The 19,315-nt window shown below is 40.9% G+C and overlaps 1 protein-coding gene across 2 annotated transcripts in view; it reads left to right on the forward strand.

Moving 5' to 3' along the window:
• Positions 1-19,315, forward strand: part of LOC149312950 (RING finger protein 150-like) — a 130,784-nt gene that overhangs the window by 59,185 nt on the left and 52,284 nt on the right. For both annotated transcript variants that reach the window (XR_016281334.1, XM_089525759.1), the window contains exon 2: positions 10,415-10,665. Coding sequence is in view for 1 of the 2 variants with exons in the window: in XM_089525759.1 (XP_089381885.1) it covers positions 10,415-10,665 (251 nt within the window). In the remaining variant the exon portion in view is untranslated. The remainder of the gene's footprint in view (positions 1-10,414; positions 10,666-19,315) is intronic.

Raw genomic sequence — 19,315 nt, forward strand, 5'->3', positions numbered from 1 at the left:
ACCAGTATTTGCTATTAAACAAATGTGAATCACATGTAGACGTAACGAGGTATAGTTATGTTATGTTTTAGGGTTGTCTTATGTGGGCTAGCCTACACATTGCTCCAAAATGTGGAGAAAATCATCATCTTTATGTACTGGCTTTCTACCAAAATGTTTTAGACCTCTGACTAAGGCGCGTTACAGACCACCCAAAACGGGTGGTCTCGCGCCACTGCCGGTTGCTGCGTCCAGGAACCGCAGCAGCCAAACTGCGCGGTTCCCGGGCGCAGCAAGAAAGAAGCGCCAAAATGGTGCTTCTTCCTGGGCTGTGGAAGTGGCGCCGCGAGGCGCACACTCGCAGTGCCACTTCTGGTGTGCGATGTCCGGACGCTGTGCGTCCACGACGTCAAAATGGCGGCACCTATCTGTATGTGGTGCCGCCATTTTGACACACTCGTTACGTGCGAGGGGCAAGGCGTGTCAGGAAGCGCCGCCCCTTGCACGTAACGGCGGTGCCTCTATGGGCCCAACTGTAACGCGCCTAAAATAAATTAAATTTATGCAAACCTGCATAAAATTATATCAAACAAGTGATAAACCAGGAAATCTAAATCTTTATTCTCCTTTTAAAAATTTCTGCTGGATCAATTGATATGGTTTAAGAAGTCTGCAGTTTTTACAGTTCAAAATTTACTTGCTCACAGGGCAAATATAGTCTTGTAAACAACTCTGCCCACATTCTGTTTTCAATCTGACCCAATATTATTCCCTTAGCACAAAGCAGGCAATAAGTGTAATGCAGTCATAGAAAAGGAAGGAAAGAGGAGACCAATAAAGAGCAGCTTAGATTATTCTCTTTGTTCTTAAAAAAAGTGTAGCCTGGCTGGCCCTTCTTTTTGATGTATTTTTTTCTGGTCCTGCACAGTTGTTCTGCTGTGGCATATTCTGCTCTCAGCTTACTCTCAAACAGTTCTCTGCATGTTTTATACTACAGCTTTTCTCTAAGGGCTATGACTGAAAACAGGTTGAAAATCATGCAAAATGCATTCCCACATCACTGGCCCACCACCAAAGTCTTCTGTTGGCTTACATACAGAGAATAAAACCAGAATGAAAATAATGCACACTGGATTGTTTCTTGTTGAAATGCTTAATTTGGTTTCTGTTGATTGTGATTCTCCCTAGAACATAACTTTCAATGAAAAGAAATGCTTTTTTCCCCCTTTCTTTGCTATGGTTTTAAAAGCGGGTGTTGCTTAGAGACATGTGTTTTGGAACTATCAGGCATTTTGTTCTTGCTGCTTTTTCTCATGTCTAAGGGCAAGACACTTTTCCCCTTTTCAAATAAATATTGTTATCCATCTTCTTCCAGCTTGCGAATGTATATCAAGCATTGCCATCACTGTGCTGAACAAAATGTAGTCCAAAGCTTTCTATTAAATGAAACCAGCCATTTCTCTGAAAGATCAAGTGCTGAACAGTAGGCATTTTTGTTCTAATCACTGCATTGCCTGGCCTAGTAGATAACTGACAGGCTCAGTATGATACCTGTAGATAATGCTCACTTCCTTTCACTTTGCTAGCAGACATTTGTTTTAACTTGTGACTTTGGCCAAGGCACATTTTAAACTGCTATTGCTACCAACATGTAGACAAGATTCTTTTATACCAGACAGCTATTTCACAGGGCTAATAGGTAACAATGTGTGACTGGAGATATAGCCAAGATACGTTAGAAATGTTTAGCTGAAAATACTGAGAAACATCCAGAATGTTCGGAAGCCAATGTTTATTTCTTTAAAGAAAAGTTGATTTCTCCTCATCCATATGGCTTTTTTAAAATACTCCTTATATTCAGAAATCTCACTACATTTTAAAATTAGCTGCAATGTTCCATTTATAAGATTTGAAATTTTAAATAATGAGTGTACAAGGTGTACATGGAAACAAATCAGAGTAAATGGAAACACTAAGTATTTATCATTTATTTATTATTATTCCCATCACTGCTATAGACAGATGCATTTATTATCAGGCATGCCATACATTTTTTGGCTGGAGGGGGGGGGGGCTGAAGATTCTCCTTACATCCTGTATTTCACTAGGCATATTATTGTTGGAGTTTATGGTAGGAACTGGGTAACCAGGGCAAAAGGAACTGTACTGAAAGGGTCTTCCATGGTAACTCGCCTAACTGTGGCTAATATTGTGCGAAGTCTTACTGTATTTTCAGAGACTGAAGTGAAATTCTAGAGGGATTTGCAAGATTATAGCAGAGTCTAAAAGTTTAAGCTCTAAGTAAAATTCAGTTAAATTGTTTCATTAAAGCCACATGTGAGTTTCCAAATGAATATATGCAATATTCATGGTCATTAGAGAAATACTCAGAGTAATCTGCCAGCATTTGAGAAATAAAGTGTTTTCAAAGGCCAAAGAAGCAGCATATGGAAAGCTTTTAGTTTTGTCTGGTGGAGCTGTAGATGTTTAATGGCTTTTTTAATCTAACAAAAATAAATAAAAGATATCATAAGTTATCTAATATTATTAAGCTCTCCTGCCAGCTGATGGACTGAAAATCCTTATTAGGGAGAGCTGGCCATAAAATAGAAGTCATCCACTGGTAATTTTCACTCTACAGTCTGTTTGCTGCAGTGTCTGCATACAATTAAAGAAAGCTCTTTGGGGGCTCTGGCATGACTGACATTGATTACAGCAACACAGGAAGAAATTTCTTGGCTTCTCTGTACAATGATAAATGCTGCCTTAGTTTGTGCTTTATTGGAAGAATCTTTAGGAACAGTGTCTTGTCTGTGTATGGTCTGAATTTTGAAAAGCATCCTAATGAGCATTCAGCCAGGTTCACTGAAGGTCCATGGTTTTCAACTAATATCTAAACAGAAGATTATCATTTTAATTGCTTCAAATTAATTACTAGCTATTACATGACCAGAGTATAAGACAGAAAGAAAGATTGAAAGAGAGGAGTGCTCAGCTATCTTTAATTATCCTGTTAAATTATTATGCTTCTGCCATGGAGTGTCATTCATGGCCAAAGGATGGAATCATCATCTGCATTAGCATTTTCAACAAGAGATTATCTCTCTTTTTTTAAAAAAAAATATTGCATAGGGATATGTTGTCTTACACCAATTAATTCTTTGTACAGACAATAAACCGACACAGGAATTGAAAATGGTAGGGGAGGGGACAGAGTTGCCACCACCATCATCATCATTTAAAAATGAGAAAAGCCTCTTTAGAGAGGAAGAGTGGTTTGCTAACATTTCAGGGGCAATATGAAACAGTGATTATTGGTGTTACATTGATTTTGATAATAGTACAATTTTTTGGTATTGTTTATGTTTAAAATACAAATTTAAAAGAAAATATGACCACACTTGAGTACTCTTTGTATTATTTCATGGTTGTTCATTTCTTTTATGTAAGGACCAAGACTTCAAGATAGAATCTGAAATTCACAAAAACTGGATTGCAGGCTTGCCTGAAAATAAGACAGAACAACTTCCTACCTATTTTCTTGTCTTTTCCATAGATGTTTAACTGTCAAAAGAGGGTTAGTTGAAACTGCATAAAGTTTACATCCTTATTCTCACACCAAGCCTAGGCTGATGCTTCCCATTTTGAAACACAGTGGTCAGAATCATGTTGGTTAATTCCAACTAGGGTAGACATACTGCGTTAATTGTTGAATGGTGAATCAAAATGCAAGTAAATATTTTTGATTGATTTGGTTACTTCTAGTTGGGATTAGTGATACAATTCAGGTCATATACAACTAAATATCCACTATTGTGACACCCTTAAACAGTCCTAATTTAACAGGGACAGTCACAATCCTCTGTTGTTCAATGTTTTCAGCTGCTTTTAAAACATCCCAGTTTCTCTCTCCTCCCACCTCAGCTTACTTTCATAGGTGCAAACTAAATTCAAAATACAAAAGTTTGCATTCAGTTAATTCAGGAGGGGGAAGAGGAGGCAGAATTTTGCCCTTCCCAGTAAGCTCAGGCAAAGGCATTCTGCTGCAGGTTTTCCTAAATTGTGTATTCTTCCTCAGTAATAACTTTTTCCATCTTGACCACACTCTGATTTTCCCAGCTACATGCATGCCTCTTTTCATCTGTAAAACATTGGGCATTAGGTATTGCACATTGCGGAAGGCACAGTCCTGTTGTAGGTTTTTCAAGCTGCGATGTTGGTTAATCATGGTACCACTGCCATTTTCTCTGACAGATCCTCCACCAGTGTAACGCAACCCCCATTATAGCTGCTGCAGTTGTTACTTTCAGCTAAAAGTCAGTACTTAAGGAAGTTTGATAGATTCAGTGGGTCTTCTGTAGTTGGAACTAACAAGTAGATTTAGGCCACTGATTTTCTTGGTTATATTTTCTATCAGCTTATCTTTGCTTTTTAATATGCATAGGTTTCAAGGCCATTGTCTCAGTTTTGTTTTATATTGTTTTTCAAGCTGAGGTATTAAAACCCAATATGGTGTAAAGGTGTAATCAAAATGCATTTCAAAATAAATAAAGAAAGGCATATCCATTTCTTCATCTTTTAGTTGGGCAGTATGCCACAAATGACTAACAGAGCTACACGTAGGCAAGTTGGCAAGTAGCATATATGACCTTCCTTGCAAAGCTGGTTTCAGTTAACCCTGAGAATGATTTAGAGCAGGCTGCCACTTAATAATTCAGTTAAATCATCTTCTGATGTCAGATAGTTGGCATTTTCAAGAAATAAATGTTACTCCTCTGTGTGTCAGAATATCACATTTCATTCAGATGCTTAATCAAGAATCAACAGACCATTAGCAAAACAAGCTGCTAAACCATGTAAGGCTAGTTAGACCTTCAATTTTTCCCCATTTTAATGTTTTTAAATAAATTCTTACAGCTTTTTATAACTACAATATTTTGGGATCACACACATATTTATTATTATTTATATGTGCCCTGTGTATGCAATAAAGTAGAGATGCCCTTATGTATTTGGGGCATAATGTAGTTGAAGTTCATGGTGACCAGAGTTCCCATTTTGGGATGGGGCAGGAAAGGACTTGCATTTCTCCTAAAAACAAACTGTATCATTGATTTCCATAGGGCTTAATATTAGCCAACTAGCTGAAATGGGACAAAATTTTGTCACAGAAGTAATATCAATAAACATAGTGCTAACTACTGATCTTAATAAAAGAACTAAAATAGATGGAGATGATTTTCATGAAAACACTCCGTAGACAGCATTGCTGAATGAAAAAAGTGAAGGGGAGGCCATTATAAAAAAATTAAAATCCTGAAAATACACTAAAAAGACAGAAGTAGACTTTAATTTACAAAAGTTAAAAAATATATTAAACATTATTAAGATTAAAACAAAAGTTAAAACATGGTTAAAAGCAGCACATGTAAAATTCAGCCACCAAAGCCTGCCTAAATAAAAAGGTCTTCAGCTGCCACCAGAAAGAGAGCAGGGAGAGGACCGACCTGACCTCCTTTGGCCACAGTCTGGGAGCAGCCAGAGAGAAGGCTCTCTCCCAAGTCCTTACCAACCGCACCTGCGAAGGTGGTGGGGTTGAGAGAAAGCCCTCTCCTGCCGATCTTAACGCTCAGGCTGTCTTGTATAGGAAGATACAATCCTTCAGATAGTCTGGACCCAAGCTGTTTAGGGCTTGAAAGGTCAAAACTAGCACCTTGAATTCTACCTGGAAATGACCAGTAGCCAATGCATCTCTTTCAACAGGGGAGTGACATGATCCCTGTAGCCAGGCACAGTCAACAGCCTGGCCGTAGTATTTTGCACCCGCTGAAGTTTCCAAACAGTTTCAAACAGCAGCCCCATGTAGAGCACATTACAATAGACAAATGCAATGTAATCAAGGCATGTGTCACCATAGCCAGATCTGACTTCTCAAGAAATGGGTGCAGCTGGAGCACTAGTTTTAACTGTACAAAGGCACTCCTGGCTATTGCTGAGACCTGGGCAGCCAGGCTCAGATCCAAATCCAGGACCACACCCAAGCTGCGAATCTGAGATTTCAGGGGAAGTGTAACCCCACAGGCTGAATCCCTGTCCCCTGATCTGCCGTACAACTGACACCTCTGTCTTATCTGGATTAAGTTTCAATTGGTTTGCCCTCATCCAGTTCATTACTGACATCAGACACTGATTCAGCACAGAGTCAGCTTCATTGGAATCAGATGGAAAGGAGAGATTGAATTGGGTGTCAAATCAAAAAGTGGCATTCATTAGTATCTTCATTTGCACCAGAGTGCCATCATCTAAAATATAGGAGAGTTTCAAGTGTTTTCTTGACTCTGTAAGCGCTTTCAGTACATCAAGGGACAGTTGAAGTGTTACCCTTCCCTTACACTTCTTGATCTGTCCCCATTGGATAGGGAAATCTGAAGGCACAATTCTACACATGGAAGTACAGTACCTCATGCAACAAGAAACACTGATAAAGAAAGATCCCACAGTACACTGAATGGGATCGGAGCCTGGATGCCCAGGTTTTGGCTGTGGCCAGAAATGCATTTGCACAGTTAAAACTCGTGCACCAGCTGCTCCCGTCCCTTAAGAGGTCAGATCTGGCTATGGTGACATATGCCTTGATTTCATCCTGTTTGAACTACTGTAATGCACTGTACTTGGGGCTGCCTTTGGAAATTGTTCAGAAACTTCAGCAGATCCAAAATGTTGTGGTCAGGCTTGACCTAGCTACCAGTCTGTTTCTGGGCAGAACTTAAGGTGCTGGTTATATGACCTTTAAAGCCTTAAATGACTTGCATTTGAAGAACCATATTTCCCAAATGTTAAGATCAGCAGGGGAGGGTTTTCTCTTAGTCCCATCCCTTTCTCAGGAGTAGATGGTGAGGACTTGGGAGAGAGCCTTCTCTGTGGCTACTACCAGACTGTGGAACTCCAACTGCACACAATTGGTGTGTGTAATTCCAAACCATGGAACTCCCTTCCATGGGAAGTCTCATCTTGCTGGCAGCTGAAGAATTTTTTATTAAGGCAGATCTGTGAATTTTACTTATGTAGTGTGTGTGTAATTGGTGTACTGTTTTTAATGATTTAATGTTTTTTACTTTCTTAAAATGGTTTTAACTATGTTGTGTTTTCAGTTGTTATGTTTTGATAGTAAATATTAACAATTATTTTTTAACTTTTGTAATGTTTTAGTTCTATTATTATTATTTTTATTTTTATTATTATTTTATTTTCTTATATCCTGCCTTACTCCCAACATAGAGACTCAAAGCATCTAATAGGAAATTTAAAAACAATACAATTTAAAACAGTACAACATTAAGCAACATTCTATCTGACTTGAATTCCATTTGGGAGAGAGATGGGATATACATCTAGTAATTAAGGGGATATATGGATTGCCCCTAAGGGGTCGCGGGTCTATGGCACCCCTTCACTGCTGCATCATTTGGACGCAGTGCCGGAGGTGCATCATGAGGGCGCATGCCGTCTGGAGTGGCGTGTACCATCATAGCGCCATGGGGCAGAGTTAGGGCAAGCGTCGTCAGGATGCTGAGCCCTGACTCCACCCACAGGCCGGACAAAGTGCCGGACTGTACACGACTTAAGTAAGTAAGTAAATAAATTCTGCTCTTGTCTGAGTAATCCTGAATAAGAATGTCCCTTCCAAACTTCTCTCTAGTTGTGGAGAGGTGGGGGAGGGGTGTAGGTATGTAGGGAATATAGGGGGCTTTTCCAGTTTGCAGGACCCCTAACCTTTACTCACTTAGAATCCTGATAGGTTCAGACAAATGCCTAGGCAGCCCTATGCTAGATAATCCAACCTTGAAGACCATAGGCCAGCTAAAAGTGACTGTGTCATCTTTTAGCTCATACACAAAGTTAGGTAAATGTTTCTCAGGAAGTGAACAGATATAGATGATGCCATTCCTTGCGCTAAGCTTTGGAAAAATCTCCTTCTAATTGTTAAATAATAAAGTAAAAAGGAAGGATCAAATGTTTAGGGAAAAGACAATTGCAAAGTCTACCCATTCATTGCTGTTTTAACACCTTTGGTTCATGATTCAGTGTGATTCATCTTGTCAGCTGCTTAAAAGTTCATAGCAAATTCTGCATTAATTTCATCCAGAAATAGAATAAGGGAACGAACAATGTAAGTACTGAAGTGAGCTGAAAGTTGCAGCTGAAGACATAGCAATTGCAAGGCATGATTTACATTTAGATGTTTTGCATGCTCGTAACACTTCCATACTGTTTGATCCTAAATAATAACTTTAAATACTAGCAGTCAGATATGAATGTAGCTTGGCACTCATGAGCTGTTAGTCATTCTTCCATCTCCTGCTGTTCAAATAGGCTTCCCACAAGCTGTTCCTTTCTGTATGTAATGTAATTGAATCTTGAAGCTGACAAACATTTTAATAAGGGATGGAATGTAAGCATAGGCCTTTGTTTAATTTTTCTTTCCTTTCATTTGGATTTTGGGTTTAATCCAAGTCTGGAGATTAATGAGATTTCATATCTGTTAGACATAAGACAAACAATTTAGGAAGTTGTTGATATCACTTCCTATGAGTATTGATATCTGTTCTAGAATATAACATTTCCCGCACTTCCGCTTTACCATCCGCAGTGTACAATGTGCGTCCAGCTTGATTTGCCATCTACTGTTCACAACATGAGAGCAGGAGAATATATACAGCCTCCCAGTGGTGGACCCAACCCTCAGTGGTACCAGAGAGTGCTGTAGATTTTCCTGACATCATTGTTGCCACACAAGAGACATGCTTTTGTTTAAAGGTTAAAAAATATTTTGCTGTTATTGCTCAATTTGTGTCAACAAAGAAGCTGCTACTTTCTTCAAATCCATATATCAGCCACAGGAAGACCATACACCTTGTTTATAAGGTGGAACATGCTTCCTGGAGGCTTCCGGGGACACAATCTACCATCATAACAAGTTGTGCAGTTACCAAGAAACTTGTTTATGTAGAAAAACAGTGATGTCTACCCTTTCTGCTCGTGGATTAAGATTTGGTAGGAAGGGGTGTGTGGGCTGTATGTTTCAGACTTCTGCTATAGTTGAAGCTATAGGTACATAGATTGCATAGATTTTATGTTCTAGAAAATGTGTTATGGTAGTGCAATATATTTATATTCATATCACTAGCTATCTGTGAGAAAAAGACTAGAAGTTAAATTACCATTACTGATCATCTGGAAATAGAACCTATATCGCCGATGTTTAATCTACATGTCTACAGTCTAAGAACTGCACTATATTGACTCTCTAATTTCGACTGGTCCCTAGTCATCAAAAACAGGAGAATTCTTTTCTAGCCAAAGGTATACATTGGAAGAGAGGATTAGCTGCTCCAAAGAGGGAAATGTGAACTGGACAGTCAACAGCTACAGATGATCTAGTCATCGTCATCATCATCATCATGTATTTCTTACTCCTCTCCCCAGATTACAACACAGATTAAAACACATAAAATCATTTAAACACTGTAAGACCATTGTTAAAACACATAAGCACAGACCCATTAAAACCATCCAGTATAAATTAAAATAGCCTAATTTAAAATTCATAATTTAAAATCAACTGTGCAGGCCTGCTGTAAGAGATAGGTCTTTAATATCTTTAAATTCAGACAGCATATTTAGCTGTCAAATCTCCGCAGCATAGGGGCAGGTGAAGAAAATGTGTTCAGGGTGACAGTTGCCAGTCTAGTACTAACCAGTTGAAGTAGATGTCCTCCAAAGGACCTGAGTGTATGGGGATGATTATACAGGATGAGGCAATCCCGTATGTAACCTGGACCTAATATACCATATACGCACTCGTTGTCTTCTATAAGCCTGAATCAGACTAGAAATGTTATATAAATGCAATTTTAGACTAGAAATGTTATACAAATGCAGGATTTTTGTGTCTCCAGTAACCTGATGTGTCTAGACAGACAATGTTATTTTGATTTTTCTAGCACAGGAAGGGGTGAGTCCAAGAAGAGAAATAAGAAGAAAGGCTGTGGAAATGTTAAGCAGTTGTTTGGTTTCCCATCCAGATATGTCCCACCAGGATGAGGCCTTGATACTCATAAGCTTTAAAATAAAATACCATTGCATTTGAAAAAGGCAGTGATTAACTTAATGTGTGGCCCTTCTTTTTAGGAAACATTTGACTTGACATCTTGACAGATATATTTGTTGCAATTTTCTTTCTGTTCATAGCCTTACATGCATATTCTACTTTGTTGAGCTTTTTACCATTGAAATATAATAGGTTGGATCAAGACCAAATTTCTTCTAACCTCTCTACTTTACAGTACTGTACAAATGGTACAAGTCTTTCCAGATGAAACAAATTGTGTGTGTGTATTTAACAATTATTTTTTCTTGATTTTCAATCTGACAGGTATAGACGATGTGGTAGCAATAATGATCCCTGAACCAAAGGGGAAAGAGATTGTGAGTCTGCTGGAGCGCAATATTACTGTGATGATGCACATAACAATTGGAACCCGAAACCTGCAGAAGTATGTTAGCCGTACCTCCGTGGTGTTTGTCTCCATCTCTTTCATTGTGCTGATGATCATCTCATTAGCATGGCTGGTCTTCTACTATATTCAGAGGTTCAGATATGCAAATGCCAGAGACAGAAACCAGGTGAGTAGCTTTCCATGTGGATGGTGATCTGTCTGTTTTGATTTCTTTTAAAAAGTTTATATCCTAATTGTTCTATCCTTTCAAGATGAATTGGGGTCTAAATGAAACTGATTTTTATTAAGAAGAAAGTATTATAAAAAGAGAAAGGGAGGAGTTGACTAGCATACCCTCAAAACAAAAAGAAAGAATTCATACAGCATAGCACTGTAAAAATTTTCATATATTTTCCCAACAAACAAATAGGAAACAACTGGTGCAATATATAAAGAGATGCTAAATGCACAAATGGCTGTGTAAAAAGTGAACACAATTACAAAATATTATTCATGTTAAGGCTATAAGCAGCCAATTTACTAATATGTGTATTGTATTTGTAAGTTAATTGAAACATTAATATATGCAGTCAGTCTTAAAGCAAATACAAGAGGCTCATACACTTCAAAGCAGGCAGAAGATATCCTGAGTTCCTAAAACATTTTCATTAGGTGTGTGACTTCCAGACTGCAAACTTCTCAAAAATCTTATCTACACTTAATATCTTTGATTTGTAGTCAGTGGTTTTTCCAAATGTGATTACAGTCCTGTGTAGCTCTAGACTGATGATAGGCAAGTGTCTGCTTGTAGGGAGGCATTTTTCACCTTCAGTGGAGCAGTCAAGAGAATAAGAACAGTGTGTACCTTTTGACAGTTGCTGCACTGAATGTGTTAAGTGTCAGATGTGGCTAAAAATATGTTTGCATTCATTTTTATTCTGAAGAAAGTTCTCCTGTTTCAGAGTGATATGAAGACATGATACCCAGAAGCTGTCACTGCATTAACATGATGCTCGACATAAAGGAAAAGTATTTTACTCTTGGCTAAAGGGACATGGTTAGCTTGTAACTGTAGCCAAATCCATTCAGTTTCAAATCCATGCTTGTTTGGTTTTCTCCTGGTTCTTCTGAAAATGTACTCACTGTTTAAAAATTAGCCATTTATTGAGATCATTACTAAATAACAGGTATCTTCTCATAGTTCCATCCTGCATTTTTTTTCTGGCACACTTTTTTCTCATAACTATTCCTTATGTCCCTGTCTGCCTCATACATTTCTTTCTCATTTTCAGATTAGGAAATTGGAACTGGAAATTCCAAATGGCCCATGTAAACAGAGCCAATTCAAAGTTCATAGCAAGTAGCAAATGACAGTGAGATAAAGAAAATGTGGGGTTTATTTTAAAGGCAGAAAATCTTCAGGAAAAAAAAGCAGGTAGAAAATGAAGCAAGTAATAAAAGGGGAGTAGCATTTACTCCACTGAAGAAACTCCTAGCAACACAACTACTCCATCTTTCTTTTTCCCCCTGAGGTTTTTGTTTCATCTCCTTCAGCCTTTGGGTCATCACTAGGAATACGTTTTTATGGTTAACCATGCTATTTGAAGCATCCATATATAAATCTTGAGACCCTCACAATCCAGTTTGTATATGTGTTTAAACACATTACTACTAACGTGGTATTAGGTTGTTTCTGAGGAGGGACTAGCCCAGAGTGGACACCTAATGCAACAACTTCATTCTGGTGTGTTGGCTTATGTTAGTTTTTTTCTGTGTCACTTTTCACCCAACCACACTAGAGGGGGAAACAGATGGGCAAAGTAAAGTGTCTTCCAGCCGCTTGGGAGGCAGGAGCATTTATATGACACACATGTCTCAATAGCACTTGGAAACTGAAATGAAGCCACACTCTGGGACTAAAAAACAGAGCAAAAAGAAGCTGGGATACTCCAACTTAGTGGGGAAAATGTGCATCTTTGTACCTGCAATAAATACCCAGTGCCAGTACAGGGATGCAGCAAAGTGAAGCAAAGAAAGCGTGACAATTCCGATGGCAGAGATGACACCATGAGTTACCACACTGGGTGACACCAGCACTAGTGATGCCATTGGTAACGAGTCACAAGTCATCGCTCATTTTTTACTGAATAAATTAGAATCTAATTACTCAATTTAGACTTGCATTTTTATGCACTAAGTTAATGTTAAGTTTTATGCACTTTTGTCAGTTCAATTTGTTCATCCACAGTATTATATGTAGTTCATTCAAAATTTAGAAACTGGACTTTTTCCATCTTCAAATGGGATACATTACTTTTGTAGGGGGTGTGAACATTAATCAAACATTTCCTAGGGGTGTGGGGCATAGAAAAGGTTGCGAACCACTGGCATAACAAGATATAAAAGAATATAGTAGTGCTTTTGAGACTATGTAAATAGAAGACATCTCTACCATAGGATTCCATGGACTGTAGTCCACTTCACCAGATGCAAACTTAAGTAGCATTGTTTCAGTATTATGTCTAGGAATAAAAATTCCAAATGCCTAAAAATCCCTTATATGCCTAAAAGCAAAAAGATCCTTTCCCCAAATGAAAAAAAAAGCAAATTCAGCCCTGCTTCTTGAATGCTTATACAGTTTCCCAGGCTAAGGATGTTTATGCAGGTGGAGTAGTTCATTCTTTATGGTAACAGCCAAAAGTACCATTTGACCCTAAGTTAAATGGGTTGTGGCATCAGAATTTGGGTGCTTCCTTCCCAGTGCAACCCTCTGTGACACTAAAAGCCTGCTCTGAGTCCCCCCCCCCCCCCCGCCCAATACCTTAGAAGCAGATTTGTAGGGATTTTTTTTAAGTGTACAGCAGAAGCTACAGGTGGGAGGGGGTCCACAGAAACAATTCTGCAAATAACGGGACATATATTGGATGCTGGTCTGTAATCCATAAACAACATGCAGATGATTCCCTTAGGTCATTTTGCATGCATGGACAACTTATATGTATATATGCAAATTTTGGTTGACTTTGAAAGAGGGGAAAAACAAACATTCTCTTTTGCAGTGTGTGACTCCATTATCTCCTCCTCAAAAAACAGGCCAGGCCTCTTCATGGCTCTCTCACAGGATGTAATGTAATATCTCAGAGAATAAAGCTCTACCGGGTTTAATTTTCTAGGGTCTGTCACACTCCCTGAAAATTTTCCCAAGACAACCATAAACCAATCTGCATCTGAGAAGGGAATAACAAATGTGTGACTAAAGCTGAAATCCTTAAATGACTGAAATTAAATAAAAAGTCTTCATTGGAGACTGAAAAGTAACAGCACTAAGCAAGCCGCCTCATATGGTTGCTCAATTTCAAAACTGTCTGCAATTAAATCTGATAAAAGCCTGCTTTCTCTGAAATTTAAGTTTACATGTATTCACTTCTTCAGCCTAGTATCCTTATATTCACTTCTTCTAATGGCCTGCCACTGGAATCTTGTGCAAACTGTCCCTCCTTCACACATATACCATACTGACAATGTGGGGAGAGGAGTAGGGATGTGTCCATACTTGTTCCACTCCCAGTGTTGGTGCATCACTGGAACTAGCCAACATCTCCAAGCGTTTACCTTGAATTGAAGTACCTGCATATATATTATTATTCTTTGCTTTTAAGTCACTTATGGAGGTTTCCCCTTTATTTCCTCCAAAACTGAGGAGGGGGAGTGACTTGCCCAAGGTCATCCATTGGGTTTCATGGCTGCCGCCGAGTGTATATTCAAATCCTGGTCTCCTGAGTTCGAATCCAAAACTCTAGCCACTAGACCATGCTAGCTTTTATCTTTGTAGATATAGTTATACACATGCGAGCTCTGCACAATTAGTGCCTTTTACTGCACAGGATATGTTCCCAATTGCATTTTAATCTTTTTCATAAATCCTTACAATTATATTCTTTCTCAATACTGTTAAGATTGGTTATCAGAAGAAATGGCAGCATTGGTAATGCCCCCTAGATATTCTCTGAGAGAAAAAGGATTTATGGTATCCATATCGGGAATTGATAGAAAATAAAAAATAACATAAACATCAGTTGCAGACATTAAGCATTTTAGTATCAGTTATATGCAATAATAAATTCAAATCAAATAGTAAGAGCCAAGCAAATAAAAAAAAACCTGTTCGAATTACTTTGAAATGTTCCTTTGAAAAACTCAAACTTTGAAGCAATTTTCTGAACATGCTGTTGACAAACCCTTTACAAGTCAAAATGAAAGCACAAAAAGACTTTAAATTAAAACACTGGATAGAACATCTAATAGTTACTCATGGTGTTTAGAGATGTTAACCTTCAGAGTTCAATTCAGATTGCATAAATCATATAGGTAGATTTTAAAATGAGAGGGGGAAGCATGGAAAATACGTTTTTAGCTAACTTTTACACCCTTCTGTTAGAATTGATCTCTCAGTCATGGGGATGTGGTCCACCCCACAGATGTGAAAACCACAGGACCTCAAGCCCATATTAGTCAGTGGGCACTGACAAGCATGCAGCACCCGTGACAGCCACCATTGGCTAATATGGGGCAGGGCAGTCCACAGGAGCTCCAGTCCAGACTAGACGGCTAGTCTGCCGATACAGTGGACTCACTGTACTACTAGCCAGACCAGAAACTTTTTTTAAATTTACTATGGCCTGAAGCAGATGAGCCAAAAATGCTGGCTTTGGGCACATTGCGGTCGTGGGATTTAGACAATACATGTCCCAAATATGGGAGAAGCTGCACAGAGAGCACACTGGGCCAGAAAAAGATAGGCACAAAAGGTGGGAAAGTCCACTTTTTTCTGGCGGCCCATTCAGGACCACCACTGCAGTCTGGAATGGGACTGGGACCGTGCGGTCATTCGCCCCATGTGCATGACCCCAATGAAGCCTAGGGCAGCAGTAATTCCCTTAATTGCAGGTGCCGAGGTTTGTGTGGCCTGCCTATATGTAGTTAAATGGAATTCTGGAACTCTCTGTGTGGTAAGGCAAATCTAGGACTGTAGTCTGAGACAGTTTTTAGGGTACATCTACACTGTAGAAATAATGCAATTTGGCACTACTTTAACGGCCATGCCTCCCTCCTATAGAATCCTGGGATTTGTAGTTTTGTGAGGCACCAGCACTCTTTGGCAGAAAAGGCTGAAGACCTGGGACAAGTCTTTGTATACAAAATTTACTGGAGCTATTCTTTCCTTTTCATGTCTTAGGGTTCCATAGACTATTTACATTTTTTAAACAAAAAAAAAACCCCGCTGTGTTTTTATTTTGTTTAAAAATGCCTGTTGTCACACAGATTCACAATGAAGATGCAAGATAAATAATTTATAAATGAATAAATGTATCAGTAAGCACAATATTTGGTGGAGAAACTACAAATGCCCCAGAAGAGGTTGAAAACTGGAGTATACACACAGTAATCTATGGGTTCTAAGTTAGGGATGACTAAATTAAATCACATGGATTTCAGTCAGTCTCCTCTAGTATATTTCCTGAAACGGGGTGACCTGGTAACCTCAAGATTTGATTTTTGCAATGCTCATAGGGGCTACCCTTGTGCCTAGTCCGGAAACTCCAGTTGGTACAGAATATGCCAGCCAGGTTGATCACAGGAACAGCGAGGAGTGACTATATAACACCAATATTGAAGTCACTCCACTGGCTGCCTATTAGTTTCTGGGCACAGTGCAAGGTGTTGGTTATCACCTTTAAAGCCCTACATGGCTTGGGACCAGCCTATCTAAGGGATTGCCTACTTCCATATAATCCGCACTGTACACTCAGGTCCTCTGGGAGGAATTTACTACAGCCCTTAAAGATCAGATTGACGGTGACCTCCGAGAGGACATTTTCTGCAACCGCTCCCAATTTATGGAATGGCCTGCCATACGAGTTCTGCCAAATTACTAATCCAGAGAGCTTTAAAAAAGTCATTAAGATGGACCAGCGGCGGCGGAGGCGGCAGAGAGAAGGGCGGGACGCTTGGCCCCAACGCGCTCTCCTCCTCTTCGGCCAGCGCCGGAGCATCAGCCAAACCGCGCAGGCGGGAGGGATAAATTCCCCCCGCCCAACGCACACTCACCAGCGGCGGCGGAGGCGGCAGAGAGAAGGGCGGGACGCTTGGCCCCAACGCGCTCTCCTCCTCTTCGGCCAGCGCCGGAGCACCAGCCAAACCGCGCAGGCGGGAGGGATAAATTCCCCCCGCCCAACGCACACTCACCAGCGGCGGCGGAGGCGGCAGAGAGAAGGGCGGGACGCTTGGCCCCAACGCGCTCTCCTCCTCTTCGGCCAGCGCCGGAGCACCAGCCAAACCGCGCAGGCGGGAGGGATAAATTCCCCCCGCCCAACGCACACTCACCAGCGGCGGCGGAGGCGGCAGAGAGAAGGGCGGGACGCTTGGCCCCAACGCGCTCTCCTCCTCTTCGGCCAGCGCCGGAGCACCAGCCAAACCGCGCAGGCGGGAGGGATAAATTCCCCCCGCCCAACGCACACTCACCAGCGGCGGCGGAGGCGGCAGAGAGAAGGGCGGGACGCTTGGCCCCAACGCGCTCTCCTCCTCTTCGGCCAGCGCCGGAGCACCAGCCAAACCGCGCAGGCGGGAGGGATAAATTCCCCCCGCCCAACGCACACTCACCAGCGGCGGCGGAGGCGGCAGAGAGAAGGGCGGGACGCTTGGCCCCAACGCGCTCTCCTCCTCTTCGGCCAGCGCCGGAGCATCAGCCAAACCGCGCAGGCGGGAGGGATAAATTCCCCCCGCCCAACGCACACTCACCAGCGGCGGCGGAGGCGGCAGAGGGAAGGGCGGGACGCTTGGCCCCAACGCGCTCTCCTCCTCTTCGGCCAGCGCCGGAGCACCAGCCAAACCGCGCAGGCGGGAGGGATAAATTCCTCCCGCCCAACGCACACTCACCAGCGGCGGCGGAGGCGGCAGAGGGAAGGGCGGGACGCTTGGCCCCAACGCGCTCTCCTCCTCTTCGGCCAGCGCCGGAGCACCAGCCAAACCGCGCAGGCGGGAGGGATAAATTCCCCCCGCCCAACGCACACTCACCAGCGGCGGCGGAGGCGGCAGAGGGAAGGGCGGGACGCTTGGCCCCAACGCGCTCTCCTCCTCTTCGGCCAGCGCCGGAGCACCAGCCAAACCGCGCAGGCGGGAGGGATAAATTCCCCCCGCCCAACGCACACTCACCAGCGGCGGCGGAGGCGGCAGAGGGAAGGGCGGGACGCGCTATCTTCTGCCTTAAGCTTAATTGTTCATTATATTTTTTGTGTGGGAGGGAAGAAGTAGAGGACTTCTTGTTTATTTAAGACGGGCAAATTGTTTTATTTGTCTTAAGACACGGCCGCCAACATTATCAGGAGTGCTGTTAGACGGGATCAATAGCGGGTGACCATCTACCCCGCTCCCAACATATTGTAAGACCCCCGGAGGGTGAGCTGTTTGGAATTCAAACAGCTGTGAGGGCTCGGAGGCTCGATTGGGGTTCGGGAATATCCATCAGGAGGAGGGGTATCCGGAACACACCAGGAGCCGAGCAGCCTTGCAATATGTTGTGTTGAAATCTTGTCTAAAATTTTGCACTCTACTTTCTTTGCACTCTACTTTCTATTCAATGTCAGGCTATTAAGTAAGATAAAGGAGACAGAAATAAGGGTCTAAGTAAAGGAATACTTAGAGAATACAGTATAACAGTACTAAGTAGAACATTTTGTTTAATAAGTTTGGTGAACGTTTATAATCTATTATATTGGTCTCTTTCCGATATCAAGAAAATACCAAGGTTACGTAGGGATATTTGGTTGGTTACTATACCTCTACAAATATATCCAGGCAAACATTATCAAGGAAGGCAAACACCAGAAGGAACAAGGTTGATAGGACAGAAGTACCCTGTACTAGGGGCTAAGATGGCATCAGGCGTAAGATCTAGAAACTTGACACAATCTCAACTAGTCATAAATCCTAGTCGGGGATCATTAGAAACAATTAATAACCCGTCAGACATATCCGCTACTATTTTACAGGAATTGAGAGAATTTAAGAAAAGCTTCAAAAAGGAGATCAGGGAGGAACTAAAGACTACTAGGAATGAAATCAGGCAAGATTTACAAAAAGAAATAAATGCACTGGCAGACAAAATAGATAGCATTAATAAGGAGATAAAAGAGATAAGAACAGATTTAGCAGAGGTGGTAACAAGGACCGATGAAACCGAGTTAAAAATTGAGGGGATGGATCGAAAACAAAATGACTTGGAATTTGAAATCCTTCTACAAGAAATTAGATATAGAGACAGATGTGTCAAACTAAGAGGGATCCCAGAACATACAAATGAGGATATAGAAAAGGAAATTCGTGTAAAACTATCAGAATTTTTAGGTGTATCGGAGGAGATTCTAGAAAATCAGATAGATAGAATTTTCAGAATAAACTCAAGAACGGCTAGGGAAAGAAAATTGCCAAGGGATGTAGCAGTATGCTTTTTAGGCACCAGACTGCGGGATAAACTAATTCAAAAAAACTTTGAGGAAAAGCTAATAATGGAGGAAGTAAATATAGAAATCTTTAAAGATGTTCCCCCGCAGATCTTGAAAAGGAGACAGGAGTATAAATTTTTATCTAACGCCTTACAGCGAAGAAACATAAAATTTAGATGGGACAAAATTGAAGGATTATCCTTTAACTATAATCAAAAAAGAATCAAGATAGATTCAATCGAGAAGGCTAAGGCCTTCTACAAGAAAAATCTAGCTAAGGAAAGCAACGTAAGAAAAAATAACAATAAAGCGGATATCAATCCTGAAGAAAAGAGA

Source organism: Sceloporus occidentalis, unplaced genomic scaffold, assembly GCF_023333645.1.
Source record: "Sceloporus occidentalis isolate IW3139 unplaced genomic scaffold, rSceOcc1.0.p SCAF_5, whole genome shotgun sequence".
Classification (NCBI taxonomy): domain Eukaryota; kingdom Metazoa; phylum Chordata; class Lepidosauria; order Squamata; family Phrynosomatidae; genus Sceloporus; species Sceloporus occidentalis.